Source organism: Harpegnathos saltator, unplaced genomic scaffold, assembly GCF_003227715.2.
Source record: "Harpegnathos saltator strain DR-91 unplaced genomic scaffold, Hsal_v8.6 scaffold220, whole genome shotgun sequence".
NCBI lineage: Eukaryota > Metazoa > Arthropoda > Insecta > Hymenoptera > Formicidae > Harpegnathos > Harpegnathos saltator.
This window is the reverse complement of record NW_020230007.1, coordinates 218419-235248: the sequence shown is the minus strand read 5'-3', so window position 1 is coordinate 235248 and position 16830 is coordinate 218419. Positions and strand designations below refer to the sequence as shown.

Below are 16830 nucleotides of genomic sequence, written 5' to 3'. Positions count from 1 at the left end.
GTTGTGTCAAGAACAGGTGTTCCGCGAAGGAGATAGATACGTCGATAGGTAAATAGGTGGATACAATTCGAGGGGATACTCTGTCGGGCGAACCGTCAGGTAAACCGTTTTGGCCGACTGTCGCAGCGTGCAACACTCGTAGCTTGTTCGTATTGTTACCCGTCGCCCGGCCCAAGTTCTACTTGTTCTACTTGTTCTTGTTGTTCGGTGTTTCCGAGTTATCCGTTTTGTACGCGACGTTAGTTCCTCGGCGGGACAATCGACGGGGGGAAGTCTCCTTGCTACTTCGTTACTTCGAGGGGGGCAGACAGAGATAGATAGAGACAGAAAGAGAAAGAGAAGAGAGAGAGAGAGAGAGAGAGAGACAGAGAGAGAGAGAGAGAGAGAGAGAGAGAGAGAGAGAGAGAGGGAGGGGGAGGGAAGGGGAGGGAGAAAGAGAGAGAGAAAGAACGTCGGAAGGGGAACGCGAAAGGGTGTGGGATCAAGGGCGTCACTAATCAGGCACTTTATAATGTCCTTCACCCTTTCTCTCCGTGCTTCATCCGCCATCCGGAATCGAAAGTGTTTTCGGTACGTGTACGCTCGACGACGACGGCAGTGGTGGTGATAGCGACGAACGACGACGACGACGACGTACTCGACAACGACGACGGGCAAAAAGTATACTTCTAGCTATGGAACATATCTCGTACACACTCACACATTCAACAATTTTTCATTTTATCTCTCGCTCGCTCGCTCTCTTTCTCACTCACACTCTCACTCTCCACTCTCTCTCTCCCTCTCTCTCTCTCTCTCTCTCTCTCTCTCTCTCTCTCTCTCTCTCTCTCTCTCTCTCTCTTTCTCTTTTCTCATTCGTACATTACTTTACGAAGTTCTTCTACTATCACGTTTTCGACGAATCCTCCTTCGTTTCCTCCTCTTGCTACAACTCCTCCTTCTCTTTCCACTCCTCCATTCCTCCGTGCGTGTTCACCACCGTCTTCTCATTGTTTACCCCTCATCGTCACGCGACGAATCTTATATCCCGTCGCGCTCCATTATCTCCTGCGCGCGGCTACCCCCGAACCTTTCGCCGGCGCGAAAGCACGTAACTTCTGACTCGCGAACCAATCACAATCGAGACTCGTCGATCTCCCTGCGACTCCTCGACGAGAGGAGAGGTCCTGTCATTGGCTACGTTGCTGTTAACGAGGTCTAGGTCATCAGTTCCGTCGTGTCGTCGACGTCCGCGTCGTCGGGCGGCTCTACTCGTACGGCGAGCTGCGTGTATCCCAGGTTAGCCTCCCTTCTGCCGGACCAGGCCTGCGAACAGAGCGATAACACACGCGCATTTATCTCCCCTTGTTCTCGCAAGGGTTGTTTTCCTCGACGAGAATTGCTCGAGTAAAATTCTCTAAACACGCGATGATAATCATAATAATAATTTTTTACAAAAGAAAACTCGTATACCCGATAAAATATAAAGCTACTGATGGAAAGACAGAGGAAAGAGGAGGAAGAGAAAAAATATGAAAAATTTTGAAGAAAAATAATGTGACAAGAAGTATGACAAAAAGCAAACGACAAAGACGTTTAGTAAATAAAGATAATAGCAGAAGATCCGTGAAATTTTGACAATTTCTTAAGTAGGTGTCGCATTTCTCTTTTTTTTTAATAGATGTCATCGGATGTGTTCACCTGTAGAGCGATAAATATCGTCGCGAACAATGCGATCGACGCGAGGCAGATAGCGACCGCCATGGTTGTGGCCGCTGTTACAGCCAACGTAGCCGAATCGTTGTTACTACTTGTTCTGCCGTTCTCGTACGCCTCGGGGACCCCCGAATCGGTCAAGAACTCTGTTCCCGGTACCCTCCTCTTGCCAGCCGGCGAGCTATTTCTGCAGCCGCCTGGGAACACCGAAGAAGCTATGAAAACTCCATTTCCCAGTCACTTTAACCTCGTCGTGATTTTTTGCTCTTCCTGAGATCTTACCGGTTTCCGGGTCACAGAGACAACACTCTTCAGCCTGGGGCCCCTTCTCGTTGCCCGTACAGCACGGCACGCACTGGTTGTTCAATTTATCCAAGTGCAAGGGCGGCGAACACGCGGAACAACTGAACTTGCCAGGACCGGTGCACCTTCGGCAGTCGGAATGGCAGCTCTTGCAGAGCTGCGTTAAGGGATCGTAGTACTGAGCGCCCAGGCACTCCATGCAGAGGCCGCCTTCCAGCATCGAGTGTGGCGGGCAAGAGGTGCATTCTAGCGGACCCTCGCCTGGAACAAACGTCTCAACGTAGCGCATTCTCCGGCTCGAGTGGCCTCCGGAGAAGCGTGAACTCGATCGATCGGCCGATCGATCGGATAAGCCGGCCGATCGATAGTGAGTGAGGTACCTTTGCACGTGCGACAGTAGTGGTGACACTTCTGACAGCCGTAATTGGACTTGAAGAACCCTTCCGGGCATTCCGGATGGCACTCGCCGGCTGCCAATTGCCACCCGCTCGGACAAGTGACGCATTGGTCCCTGCGTGGTCCCGAACACGTTTTACACGACAAGTAACACTTGGCGCATTGGCCTCTGTCGCTGTAGTAACTGAAACCGAGAAGCCACCCTCAAGAAAGATACGCATACACGCGTGCGTACACGTACGACCATCGAACTCGCTCCGTTACGTTCGTCTACTCTTTCTACCCGCACGACGTGCGAGAGAGAGAGAGGGAGGGGGAGAGAGAGAGAGAGAGAGAGAGAGGGGGAGAGAGAGAGAGAGAGAGAGAGAGAGAGAGAGAGAGAGAGAGAGAGAGAGAGAGAGAGAGAGAGAGAGAGAGTGCGTCCGTGTGTCCGACGACAAGCGTGAGCGCGTAAAAATTCGGTGAGTGATCCGATGAACTTGATCACTGCGCGTATGACATTAGAAGAGAAGAAAAAAGATAGTATCCTCACGACATTCTCTCTATCAACGATATTTTTCTCGTGCCGATGACGAGGAGGGAGAAACGCAAGTATCCCTGCATCGTTTTCTCACCCTTGCGCGCAGGACGACCTGCACTCCCCGCTCTGCAGCTGCAGCCCGTCCTGGCAGGCGGTGCAGTTGAGGCGGGACACACAACTCTTGCAAGTGTGCAGGCACGGGACGCAGACCGGCCGCGACGGCTGCACCACCGAGTAGTAGCCATCATCGCACTGGGACACGCAACGTTTGCCCTGGAGGAGCGTCGGGTTCGGGCAGGAAATGCAGTAATCCTCCGTGGGACCGGCGCAGGTCTCACAGGACGAGTGGCAGGGCTTGCACTGGCCGTCCTCGTAGTACTGGTTGAGGTCGCAGTTGTTGCGGTTCTCAGGCGCGCACAGGCCCTTCTTGTTCAGGCTCCAGCCCTCGACGCAGCTGGTGCAGCTCAGCGTGGCGCAACTCGCGCAACCGGGCGGGCAGGCCACGCACTCTCGCCGCTTCTTGTCGGCGCTGTAGCCGGCCATGCACGACGCGTGGCATGTGCCTGGGACATTCGGGCCCACGGGGACCGTGCGTTACACGCTACTCGGATGCTTAATCCCTTATCATGTGAGGCGAGTATCATCTGTTAAGTCTTTCTAGGTGAGAAGTGAGAAGGTGTGGCTCCTTAAGGGAGTCCCAAATGTTCAGGAATTTCACCGTGCAAAATTGCTCAGATAATATGGATTATGTTCCGGCCATAAAAGGACGTCCGGACGTCCAGATGGAAATCGAATTCAATCGGATGCAAATCAAGCAAAGAAAATGTATCAATTTAACGTAACGTAAAATTGCATCACGACATGAATAAGTAAAGTTGCAAGTCGCAGAGCATATCGCGTCATCGTTGCGCGATGCAGCTCTTCACAGCGGAGAGAACGAGAAGGGAGGGAAGTGGCAAAACTAATCGAGATCACTCACCGTTCAGAGCGAACAGCCCAGACCGACAGACGATGCACTGATTCTCCGCGGTGCCGTTGCAGGTCTCGCAGGTGGAGTGGCACGGCGCGCAATTGTAGTCCTGCGTCTCGTACGTGTAAGCGGGACAGGCGGCGTAGCATTTATTCTCGTGCATCACCAAGTGATGCTCGCAGCTGGTGCATTTGTCCGGCCTGTCCTGGCAGCTGGCGCAGTTCGCCTCGCAGGGCACGCATGTACTGTTCTCGGTATCTGTTCGCGGAAAGACGCGGATCACGTTGATCATTAACTGTCTCGACCTCGGCGGGACGTTTCGGAATAGCGCGTCGCGGAATGTCCACGTACTTTCGTAATAGCCCTCGGGGCATTGCTGAAGGCAGACCGCCAGGTCAGTGACTCGCAGGTGGGCGGGAGCGCACGACAGACAGGAGTCTTGACCGGCACCGGCGCACACCTCGCAGGACTCGTGGCACGGCCAGCAGACGCCACCTTGATTGGGGAAGCTCCTCGGCGGGCAGCGGCTGACGCACGTGCTAAAAAAAAATAGAAGGTCCCGCGTGTGGTCGACTGCAGGATAGTCGCTCTCGTCGAGCGAGCTGGAGGTGGTGAGACGGGTGTATGAGGTGTGAGAGCGGCGACGTGCATCCGACGACAAGTGTGAGCGCGCAGAGGAAGCGCGGTGTGACTGACCGGCCGACGCTGGTTCGATCGTTTTTCAGTGTCTCGTTGCGCATACGAAGCAGAAAGAGCAAAAAAAGGAAAGGAAGAAAAAAGACATCTCGCCCACGCACAGAGTCGTGTCGCACATTTAAGCGTTCCTACCGTGGTCATCCGTAAGGTGGCTTCGTAAGGTTACGTGTCAAGTTTCCATTAGTCTCGTCAGCATCGCATGTGAGTCAGTCGGTGCGTTGTATATATTGTGTGTATGCACGCGTCGCTAATCGCCTAGCTACGTTTCGGCACATGTGTGAACAGAGAATCCGAGAAACACACAACATCGGCATCTCGCTGCAAGCGAGGAGACGGGCATGGGGGATGAAGCAATTTTACCTTGAGGGGCCTCGTTTGCGATCGGGGGATCGAGAATCGGCGAGCGAGCTAAAAAATGTATACTTTACGGGCTATATCTTCCTATCGAAAGACAGACATGACAGCGATTATACTCCATCCATAGACTGCGCCTTCTCATGAGAGCTCTCATCAAGTCAAGAGATTCGTTTTCTACCGCTGGGATAGTGTACGCTCTCGGAATTCAAACCGAGACAGGTATAGACAATCAGATTAGTGAAGTGAGCAGGAGAGAAACTGGTGCAAAAAGTAGCGCAGCCAGTTCGGCAACAGGAAACGAACCCAAGATACGAAGGAGATTCACAGACGTGCAATCTTCGTCCAGGCTTGTTCAATAGGAGTCAAGTTGGACGAAGATCGAACGTCCATGACACAGGCCATCCTTCTTAGACGAAGTCTCCTATGTATATGAGTTCCATCTCACCGCGAGAGACTCCATATCTTACCGCGATTCTATGATGAAGGGAAAATGAGAGAAGGCCGGATATAGTCTACTCACTTATCGAGTCGATAATTTTTACAGGCGACGCACTGCGTCGGGCCCTTGCCGTAGCAGCCTTGCGAGTCACACTGGGGATCGCAGTCGTGCAATATCCTCCTGGTGGTGTCCAAAGAGCCGTCCGCTTGCGCGGACGACGCCGCCAGGGACGAGTCATAAGCGGACGCCGACGAGACGTCGCCGGGCAGTCGGTTAGTCAGTAACGGCGCCGACGAGCCGTCCAAGGTCGCCACGGATGCCTGTACGTTCGACGCGGCGCCGGTGTACGGACCTTGGTAGCTCTGAAAGGTAGACGGAGAAAAGAAGTCGCTGTTGTCCGGATAGTCCAGCTGTAACGACGGTACGTCTACTGTGAACGGATAACGCGCGGAGGCGTATGCGGAATGTACCGGGTTAAAGTGCCGGTTGCGCAAGCGGATCGGGTTCGTCGCCGTGCCGTAGAAGATCAGCTGCCACTTCTTCAGGATACCTGTGAACAGCGTCGGCGTAGGGCGCCGGGTTATGACACGGTAGCACGACTCTGGCCGGTCGCGACGACTTGCAGCGTCCGCGCGCGAGGAAGGTTCGAGGGCGAACGGACGGTTCATTCGACTTGGTTGTATTGAAAAAAAGCGGAATGTAATTCTCTCTCCTCTCTCTCCTCTCTCTCTCTCTCTCTCTCTCTCTCTCTCTCTCTGGAGCGCTTGAAATTACTTCACCAACAAAGTTATTAAGAAGAGTTGCCCCCGAGTTCGAGATTGTTCCCGAACGGACCGTTCTGTAGTCGTCGAACTTTCCGGTCGCGCTTTGCCGTAAAGTCGTACGATTTGCGCGGGATCAACGGGGGGGAATGAAGGAAGAACTCGCCTGGTGAGTTGACGTGTCGATTCCCGGCGTTAATGATCTGCAGGGTCCATCGACCGTCTGCCTTCTCGCCCCAGAAGTGCACGCTGAGGAAGGGCCAGTCGTCGAAGTTGGAGCTGAGGACGTCGCGCGGCCGCTCGAACAGCAAGGTCGAAGTCGTGCCCATCGGCGAGGTCAGCAGCAGTCTTAGATTGCCTCGAGGGAAGAACCGCAGGGACACCTGTTTCATATGACGCACCATTTGAGTCTCATTGATTTAAGAATCTACCGAGCCGATAAAAGCCAGAGAGCTATCTGTTATGTAAATATTTAATTAATCGTTGTAATTAGTTGAACACTATAATTAAACTTTTTGTAGGCAACTTTTTGTAGATAAGTTTATTTATAAAAATCTATATAATTCGATTTTAATTATATTTATGTATAAATTATTTATTTATAAATTACAAATTAAATATTATGTAAGTTCAGGCTATCATGATAAATTATAACAGTTTGGTAAAAAGTTATACATCGCAAAGTACTCCTCAGGAAGCCAGAGATCGACTGATTCGAAATTACTACTATTTACGAAATTACGAACTAAGATGTTCAGTTGGTTCTTGAAAAAATACTGCCGAAAGTAAAATATAATAATTAATCAAATATTCGTTATACTTAATATTTCTCGCATTGGCTCTTATTGACTGGTTTGATCCTCTTTCGAATGTATACATCCGAATCGGTACATCGAACGTACCGAGAAGTACCTTGACAAAATTTCCCGGATTTTTCTCGCGGGTTTAATCCGACGATGGTAAAAGGGGAAAGCAAAGAGGATTCGAGAGACCCGAGTTTCACGAAAGACAACGGATCACACATCATCACGCAGCGTCGATTCCGAGAATCGCTGGGACTTCTCGCCGCACGACGATCTTACCTTGCACTGCACATGTTCGAGGAAGCGAACTTCGTTCAAGGAGCCGGCGCAGCCACTGACGTCCATGTATACGCTCAAAGTATAGCCATAAGTGGGGTCGATCGGCCTCTCCTCGTTGATCTCGTCGGACTTGCAGATGTGCTGAGGCGGCACGTTGGTCCACTGCTCGGCCAAGGTGACCATCGCGCCCGCGTCCATGAGGCCGTAGCCAAACTTGTGGGAGACCTTTCTCTTCACCCCGTTCAGTATCCAGCCCGACTCGTTGCTCAACGGCTCGGAGCGCGAGGTGAGCACCACCAGGTATTGCATGTCGCGCCACGTCAGGCCGGGGTTCGCCTCGAGAGCGAGGGCGGCGATGCCGGCGGCGAGCGGCGCCGAGGCCGACGTGCCGGTGTGCTCGACGGTGCAGATGTGGTCGGGCCGCAGTTTCGCGTCCATGTCCACGGTGGCGACGCTCTTGTCGTTGCCCGGGGTGCCGGACGAGTACGTGGACGCCAAAGTGGAGCTGCACTCCTCGAGGTACCACGGCTTGTAACCGCCTTGGGTCGCGCTCGATATCGAGAGCGTGAAGATGCTGTTCGTGTAGCCGTCGCAGTTGCAAGAATCGGTGTGCCTGCCGCCGTTGCCCGACGCCCACACGAAGATCGAGCCCTTGCCCTTACGGCCCTAAACGCCAGTGGACAACAACGAGTGTGTGAGTGTGCTGGGTGTTGGTGACGCGGCCGTGGGCGAGCAGCGAAGCGATGGGATGCTCTTTCGAAGCGGCGCCGGCGCGAGCGGTTCGCGCGAAGCGGAAGATTCGGGGTGTGATTCGGGCGTAAGACAAAGCAGGACACTCTCGGCGACACGTCTTCTCGTCGCTCACTCTGCGTGCAGCAAGCGTCGTGTGTGCCTTCACACTTGTTTGTTTGTTTGTTTGTTTGTTTGTTTGTTTGTTATTATTAAAACAAAGCTGTTTGATCTTCAACCGATTTCACAACTATCAGAAATTATTATTATTGTTGTTGAATTATTATAATTTATTCAGTGCTCTGCGGCAGAGACCACACTGAATGTGTATCGATGAAAATATAGTTCGCTAAGGTTCCCTCTGAAGTTGCCGACTTTATGCATCAGATACAACGTTCAAGATTGCACAAGTAATTTGAGATATAACACTAAGACACGTATGGTATCTAAATGTGAGCCGATAATTTTAATACGTTTAATGGCGCAATAGTAACGAAAACTTTTTCATCGAAACAGACTGTGTTTACATATACGCGCTTCGGAATTCTCGATTATTGATTATTCGAGCAAATGACAACGATACTTCAAATATTATTCTTCAGATGAGCAGCGTTTGTAATAAAAAACACAAAATCGCGTAAGCTGAAATAATATTGAACGTACCATCGATGTTTGCTCGAGTAATAAACAGTCGCAATGCGCGAATGAATACGTACGCACAATGCGTGCGAATGAAAAATCCTAGTCGTCATTGTGCCATTGATGCGGATGTTTAGGCTATTGTGTCGGTCAGGGTGTATCTACGTCAACGTCCTTTGCCGGCGCGAGGGTCGTGGAAATGAGTCTCGTGCGCGCGGAATCATCGCGCGCAATTTTAATTAGCATCCGTTCGCGGGCGGACGGAGAGGAAAAAAAAGCGCGAATAGCGATCGAATTTTTCCGGGCAAAGTAAAGTACACGCGGAAAAAAAAAAGTAATTCCGATGGCGTATCGCGGCGAGACCATTAGTCTGCGAGAAATTACGGAAAATAAAATTCTCGATAGAGAAAAAGCAATTTGCCGCTGCTCTACATGTTAAACAAATTATTCCTCGCGAATCGATATCTCTCTCTCTCTCTCTCTCTCTCTCTCCTCCATCCCGAGCGAGAAAAAAACAAAAATGAGAAAGATAACACGATCCAACGCGCGCCGGAGTAATTTGTTTACATCGAAAGCGGAGCGCGGTTGCGTCTGAATTCCCGGCAAGTATTCGTACTTCGCGAGACACGGGCCTGTCGTATCCGGTGAAACTCGCTTCATCGTCGTCATCATCATCATCGCCGTCGACGTCGAAAATCGCGACGAGGAAAATTCTCCCGCGCACAATTAACGCCGACAATTTTCACTTCACGCCGCCACGTCATTGCGACGTCGAGCGACGTCGGCGGACGCTGAGAAGGGGGGCACCGCTCGCTCGAGATCCTCGAGGTGATGGAATAAAATGTCGAGGCGAAGAAGGTTCGCGCGACAGCAAATAAATTGATCCCTTCGCTTCGCGGACGCTTTCGCGCGCGCGCGCGCGCGCGCAGAAAGCGCGATGCAACTTACGCTCGTCACTCCGTAAATAAACGCCCTTCTGGCGAGAGGACCGGGCCCGTCGACAGTCTTGCCGTCGTCCTCGGGGCCCCAGGAGGCGCTGTATATGTCGATGTGATCAGGATTCAATCCCAGCGCTTTGGCTTCGACGGCGTCGTTTACCGGGCCATCGAGCATTCGCACGCCTGAGAACACGGCAGATATGTGCGTGAGAGAGTGAGTGAATCCTCCTTCCAGCCGGGCTCTCGCGAGCCGTGCGAACGACCCCCCCGTCGTGCTTGTCGTCGCGCGAGAAAGGAGCCAATGTGAATTAATCGGAACGCAAATCTCGATCGATCGCTCATTCGAGAGCCTTCTCTATCAGACTTTCCCAACGTTTGTCTGCGTTTGTTCTGTATCTACTTAGGGAATCTATATACTTGTGGTCGTCGTCGTCGTCGTCGTTGTCGTCGGGTGTGCGTGGATCGTTGCAACTGATGACAATGCAGATAATTCCAACGTGCAGCTGCTCACAGTGCGCAACAAAACAAAAAAGAAAAAATAGAAAGCGCGAAATACGTAGATTAATTGGAATGTAAACGCGAGTCGATCGCTCATCCGTGTCTTCGACTTCTCGGCGCGTCTGCTCATGTTTTCTGTATCTGCTTGGGGAATCTGTCTAATTGCGGTCGGATGCGCGCGGATCGTCCGGACCGATTTCGCAAAACAAGCCGACGTGCTCAGAAAAAATAGATAGCACGGAAATATGTAGATTAATGAAAAATCTGGACTTCTGATTCGCATCTGATCCGTATCTACTCGGAGATTCTGTGCGGCAGCCGAACACACCTTACACCTTAATCTTCGAGACGTGAGTTTTGCAATTGCGCGCGCTGCTTTGACGATATTCTGTCTATTCTATTTTTGCGATGTACGAAACCATTATTCAGTCGGCGAGCGCGAGGTTAACACCAGAAGGCTAAAACTTATATAGTCCAGTCATCTCCACCGGATTTAATTCGCGAAAGCACGCCGTCTAGTGGTAAAGATATAAATGACGAACATCGATATTCACATGATCGTATACTCGATACCCTCCGAAATTAAATCTAAAGAGATTAAACCGGCTGAGGTCTCCGGAGAAAATAACTGACTACGTGTTATTCTCATTCGCGTTCGTTGTGCCGTTTAAGCAGCCTCTTTTTGCCTGTTAAAAGGGGATTTAAGAGCACACGAATAGTTTCCAATTCCGCAATTATCCTCTTAACCCCTTGACTGTGGAGGCAGAAATGTACTAGTCGTGCTATTATTGTGTTGGAAAAAATGTCGAATTTTCTTTATGATATTTTTATAATAAGGGTTTTCGGAGTCGCCGAATCCAAATTTGATATTAAAATTCCGAAATTCAAAATGGCAGATCCAATATGGTGGGTCAAAATTATGAAAACAATCGGATATTTATGAAAGTGGGTATCTATATGTTTTTGGGGTCGCTGAATCCGAATCTGATATCAAAATTTCAAAATTCAAAATGGCGGATCGACTATGGTGTGTCAAAATTGTGAAAATAATCAGATTTTAATGAGAGACGATATTTATATGTTTTTGGGATCGCTGAATCCAAATATGATATCAAAATTTTAAAATTAAAAATGGCGGATCTAAATTTTGAAAATCAGATTTTCATGATTTTTATAATTTTGACTCGCTATGTTAGATCCGCCATTTTGAATTTCGAAATTTTGATATCAAATTCGGATTCAGCGATCTCAAAAACATATAGATACCCACTTTCATAAAAATCCGATTATTTTTATAATTTTGACTCGTCATGTTGAATCCGTCATTTTGAACTTCGAAATTTTGATCTCAAATTCGGATTCAGCGACTCCAAAAACATATAGATACCCCACCTGTATGCAAAGAAACAATAGTTTTATTATTTTTCTTCTTCGATGCGTGTATACACGTCATCCACAGTCAAGGGGTTAATACCGTTTATTAAATAAGTTTAAGAGATGAAGTGGGTTGAATGTAACATTCATTCAGCCTCTTCACTTACAGACCGAGAATCTGCTCAAGGAAACGAGTTTGAAATGTTTGGCAGCGGATGCTGACACTTCGTAAATAGCCTCTATTCCAGGCTATTCGTTTCTATTCTTGTTCTTCACGTGGAGCAGAAGGAGGGAGGGGACGGGTAGAGCCGCATAGAGATTCTCATAAACGCAGGACGCGATCCCGATCCCCGAGAGCACGCGGAGTCTCCGGCAGGGGCGGCTCATACGGACGTTTCGCTTCGAAGTGGGTTAGCGGATAGAATTAATAGACGGCTCGATAGCATCGTCGGGAGCAGCGACGGGCGCCCGGAAAAGCCGGCTTATTCTTCAGCGAGCCGAGACGTCGTAATCGGCGTCGGCTAGCAGTCCTGACATTTCCAGCGGCCCCGGGACTATTTATCCGCGCGAGCCGATCCGCGAGAGCAACGGGTCGCGCGACTGCAACAACTGCAGTCGGAGGCGGGGGAAGGGGTAGGGGGACTCGACGTAAGCAATAAAAGAATAAAATAGTTCTCAGAAAATGGGGCGCGCGCCGGCAGCAGCCTCGTCCGTTTGTTCCGCGACGCGCGATTGGCCATCGTCGTCAATATCGATGCGAGATCACCAAAGATGCGGCCGAGAGATGCGGCTTGGACACGAACGCGAATGATTGAAAAAGGGATTTTCAGTATTTTCATATTCCGGGAGGCTCTCACGGTATGTCGCGAGTCTTCCTTGCGCGATAGGAAGAAATAGAAGGAGCGGGAAGGGCGAAGGAGGAGCGGATGAGCGCACTCTCATCACCCGGAATGCTAACAACCGCGGATAACAACCTATCTCTCGAATTTCAACAAAATCCGCCAGGACATAAAATATCTACGCCAATTTCCGGGCTATCAAACGCAGGTCGGAATCAGTAAAGGGAAATATTGATCCTCGCCATACGTTATCCATCGTCGTGCTACTATTCAATTTTCGCCCGATCTGCAAGATATACACGCCGTAATTTAGGATTGTATAAAACTCAACTCAGCTCCCTCTCCCTCTCTCTCTCTCTCTCTCTCTCTCTCTCTCTCTCTTCCGTACCGCTCCGAGAGCATAATCTGTTCCACAGAGCGGAATGAAAATTTCTACAAGTGGACATATTCCTGGAAAATTGCACGTCAACGGAATGTGTGTGTGAGAGAGAGAGAGAGAGAGAGAGAGGAGGAAAAAGGGAAGGAAGGGAGAACGCGATACACGCGATCCGGATTAATAGGCGATCTTGCAACTTCTCACGGCGGATTCGGATCTCATTACGAGGCAAGCTCTCCAATTAATTTGCGCTTTCGAGGCTTTCCTCGTCTGCGAACGTTAAGATTGCATTACGCGGTAATCTTCTTGACTCCCGTTTTTATCATTCCTAATTAATTCCCCCTGCCTCGGGCCTGTAATCGCCTGACGATCCCCGCCGACGGGTCGGAGTCGATCGACTTCCCGGCGACGATCGGCTCGACTCGCGCGACTCTCTCAATTGACGTCGCGAGTGAGCGGAAATAAATCCTCCCTCGAGGACAGCTGTTTCTAGATCGATTCTCAGTCGCGGCCTCCTCATCTTACCTCCGATACTGGCGTTGTAGGCGACGCCGACGCCGCAGTACTGGTTGAAGGCGACGGCGGCGACCTCGCCGGCGCAGCGAGTGCCGTGCTTGTTGTCGCCGTTGTCCCTTGGCATCGGGTCGTCGTCGTTGTCGTTGATGTCGGTGCTGGCCTCATGGTCGTAGTTGAGCGCCAGGTCGGGATGGTTGGTCTGAATGCCGTCGTCCAAGATGGACACGACGACACCCTTGCCGGTGTAGCCCTTTTGCCAGGCTGGGGCGAGGTTCATGTCATAGCCGTCCTTGGCGCCGCCGTTCTATGGCAATGAAATGTCAAACTTCACGCTTTCGGAAGAGATGGAGCTTTCGAGCTGATGGCTCTCGGTTGTGAAATCGTAGAACAAGAGCACCTGGCCGAGTGGAGCGGAGATGCCTCGAGGCTTTATTGCGGGGCGGGATTACAATTTCGTTGACCGAATTCAATTCCTCCCCCCTCCTTACTCCGAGAGGAAGAATCTACGCAAGTAGGAAGTAACGTAAAAAGTACTCCTGCAGCCGGGCATCGATGTCACGATATCGTGAAAGTCCCCGCGAGAGAATTGGCGAAACGACGGGTGCGAATGTTCTCGCGCGCGGCATTTTACCTCGGCTAAAGATCACAACGATGATGAATCACGAGCGCGCGACACTACGTGATTCTTTGACAGGTATTAATTCATGAATTTCGTGTTGCCGTGGATGGCAACACGATGATTGATATTCGTGTAACGCCCGCACTCACACAGAAGTAACTCGCGCGCGCGCGCGCGCGAGAGCGAGTGTGATTTCCTAGATTAATGGATTACTAGCCACATGGCAAATTCGGACGTTCCCCTTCTGGGAATACCGCAAATTTCGCAGTGATCCGCCGCGCGCGCTGCCGCGGCAAACGACTTCGATTTCTCATTTTTCGTCGCTGGTCAAACTGGAAACTATGCGCGGGTCTAACGCAAACGCTGGACGAATGAGATTCGAGTTTTGAGCCGGGAAAACTGCAGTCGAGAGACCGAGCGCGCGACGATGGTGGCCGACAGTCCGAAACGCCGAAACGAGCGTGAAAAGCGGCCTTATTTTTCCACGTTCTTTTTGTGACACATATGTGACATCGCATCGTGGATAATAAATTAGATCACCGACCTCTTTGTCTGCTTGCGCGCATTCTCGCAAACCCCCATCCGCGAATGACTTCACTATCGAGCCTGGAGAATTTCGCCGGTTCGCGTTCGCGGCGGATTCCCCCACTTGGGATTTTTGCAACGGAGAAACGCGAGCTCTCAATTTATTGCCGTATATCGCGCGCGGCGCGCGTCATCGTTCGCATAAAAAATATCGAGCGCGTTAAAATTCCAAGCGAATTTTCGACAGAGCTATATCTCTTCCGATACCGCCACCGGTGGACATCTGAAGCTCTATATACCGAGCCGGAAAAAAATATACGTTATATACACATGATCGTGTGTGCGTGTGTGTGTGTGTGTGTGTGCGTGTGCGTGTGCGTGTGCGTGTGTGTGTGTGTGTGTGTGTGTGTGTGTGTGTGTGTGTGTGTGTATGTATGTATTCGAAACACGATCCAGCCGAGCTGGCGGCGCGATTTGTATCCTCTAACAAACGTCCATTTTATGCATTTATAATGGATTGATTATTGCAAGCGACCGCGGCAAGCGTTTGCATTTACGTCGTGAATTTGCGTAATAAATGTACGATATGGAAATACGCGAATGTTTCGTACGTGCCGTTCGCGGCAGGTAACGCGAGGCAGGCGAGAATCCATGTGTGTGGCGATCGTGATCGCCTCGAAACGCGGCGAAAAAAAAAAAAAACATTCGCGACGGTAACGAGATAAATTCGCTCGTGCGTAGAATAATATCGCAGCTCCCGTAGATTATATCCGTCAGCAGATTCACGCGCGCGCATGTGTGTGTGTGTAAGCGGGGGGAGGGGGGGGACGGGGGTTGGATGGCCAAGAATCGCGAGCGCCAATCGCAGGTGCAGCAAACATACAATGACGATCCCTCGGTTTCTCTTCCTCGCGAGAGAAGAAACCGCCCGCTCCCTTTCTCACAAAAATCATAAATATGTAAACTGATTATAAATTATCATAATAGATCCGACTAAAAATGTCTTCCATAGTTACGCCGAAGGCAGTTATTTCCCACCCGTCAACGTATGGGCCGACACGCTGAATACGTACAAAGCCTCTCTCCTGAACAAAATCTCTCTCTCGGCGCTCGAAAAGCGCCGGACCCCGCTAATTTAAAGACCACTCTCCCCCCTCCTCCGCCCTGTCCAGTTGCGCTGGAAACTTGGTGCGCACGTGAGGTAAAAAGCGCGCGCAGAAGGTACACGTTCGCCGTGATCCCGAGGATTTTGCACATTACGTCCGCAGCTCGTCGAAGTCCCAGAGAGAGAGAGAGAGAGAGAGAGAGAGAGAGAGAGAGAGAGAGAGAGAGAGAGAGAGGGGGGGGAGAAAGAGAGAGAGAGAGAGAGAGAGAGAGAGAGAGAGAGAGAGAGAGAGAGAGAGAGAGAGAGAGAGAGAGAGAGAGAAGTGGCAGGAGTGTATGCGCGTCGTACGTGTTCTCTCGCAGGAACATCAGCGGCAGAATGTGCCAATCTCCGCGACGATGCACCCTCTCAGCCGTGCTTTTTTACCCGGCCATTCGGTCGGGACGGTCCGCGCGCGCGGTGTACTCCGCTCTCTCCGTTTTCCCTGCGATTCCATTAACTAGATTGCGCATTGTCGTGCTCAGCCGAGAGGAAGCCGGGAGCATCGATGCGTGTCCCCGTCGTCCGTGTCAGCGCTTATCTACCAGAGATTTCGGCGCTGTAGTGAAGCGGGGAGGGAGGGAGAGAGAGAGAGAGAGGGGGAGGGGGGAGGAAAGGAAAGGAGAAACAGAGAGTGTTATGTGCGCCGAATGCAACGGGATCAGGACTCGATAGCTCGACGAGGAGGAGGATCTCGTCGCTGGAAGGGCCTTGATGCCGGATACCGGGCGAATACAAACACGGCATCACCGAGCCACCCGAGCCGAGGTTGTCTTCTCATCAGCTCGTTCGTCGACTGCCGGAATCGCCGACATTGAATTGTACCAGCAGACGCCGTAGACGCGTTCGACGTTCGACAAACCCTGTGTGGAACTTATCGCGTGGTTATCCCGTTTATGCCGCGAATAGTGGCGGCAGAAAGGAACAGCGGCCGAGGAGATCGCTTGGACTTTCCAAAATGTGCCACCGAGCCGCCTCTCACGTTCGGGAAGCTCCGCGAACTCTGCTCGTGCAGCCTCTCGCGACACAGGAAGAGGGAAGGACATGTCGAGGGAGGGAAAAGGTTCCTCGGATTTTCAAGGATGCCTCCGTCGCCGTCGGGCGATATCCAGCAAGGACCGGACTTAAAAATTGATAAAATGGAAACGAACTGTTCCATGCCAGCGGTTTAATTTTCCCCAACGCGGCTACGGTTTTAATCAGAAAAACGGGGGAGGGGGAGAAGGCCCGATTGCGTGGCGCCGCCTCACGTCGCTCGTCCTCTCTCGCGATCCGCGCCGGGTGCATCGATTTCTACAACGCGGCTTCTTCCGGTCTGGAGAGAGAAAGAGAGAGAGAGAGAGAGAGAGAGAGAGAGAGAGAGAGAGAGAGAGAGAGAGAGAGAAAGAGGGAGAGGCGACGTGGGCAAAATTAG

The 16830-nt window shown here is 51.2% G+C and overlaps 1 protein-coding gene across 1 annotated transcript in view; it reads right to left on the bottom strand.

Annotated features, from left to right (window-relative positions):
* Positions 1-409: 409 nt before the first annotated feature.
* Positions 410-16830, bottom strand: part of LOC105184226 (furin-like protease 2) — a 31875-nt gene continuing 15454 nt past the window's right edge. The window contains exons 4-16 of the mRNA XM_025298474.1: positions 13138-13432; positions 9536-9708; positions 7220-7885; positions 6304-6520; positions 5847-5926; positions 5458-5738; positions 4236-4423; positions 3894-4142; positions 3009-3477; positions 2379-2578; positions 1978-2259; positions 1681-1892; positions 410-1305 (exon numbers count right to left, since the gene is read on the bottom strand). Of these exons, the coding sequence (XP_025154259.1) occupies positions 1198-1305; positions 1681-1892; positions 1978-2259; positions 2379-2578; positions 3009-3477; positions 3894-4142; positions 4236-4423; positions 5458-5738; positions 5847-5926; positions 6304-6520; positions 7220-7885; positions 9536-9708; positions 13138-13432 (3420 nt within the window). The 3' untranslated portion in view covers positions 410-1197. The remainder of the gene's footprint in view (positions 1306-1680; positions 1893-1977; positions 2260-2378; positions 2579-3008; positions 3478-3893; positions 4143-4235; positions 4424-5457; positions 5739-5846; positions 5927-6303; positions 6521-7219; positions 7886-9535; positions 9709-13137; positions 13433-16830) is intronic.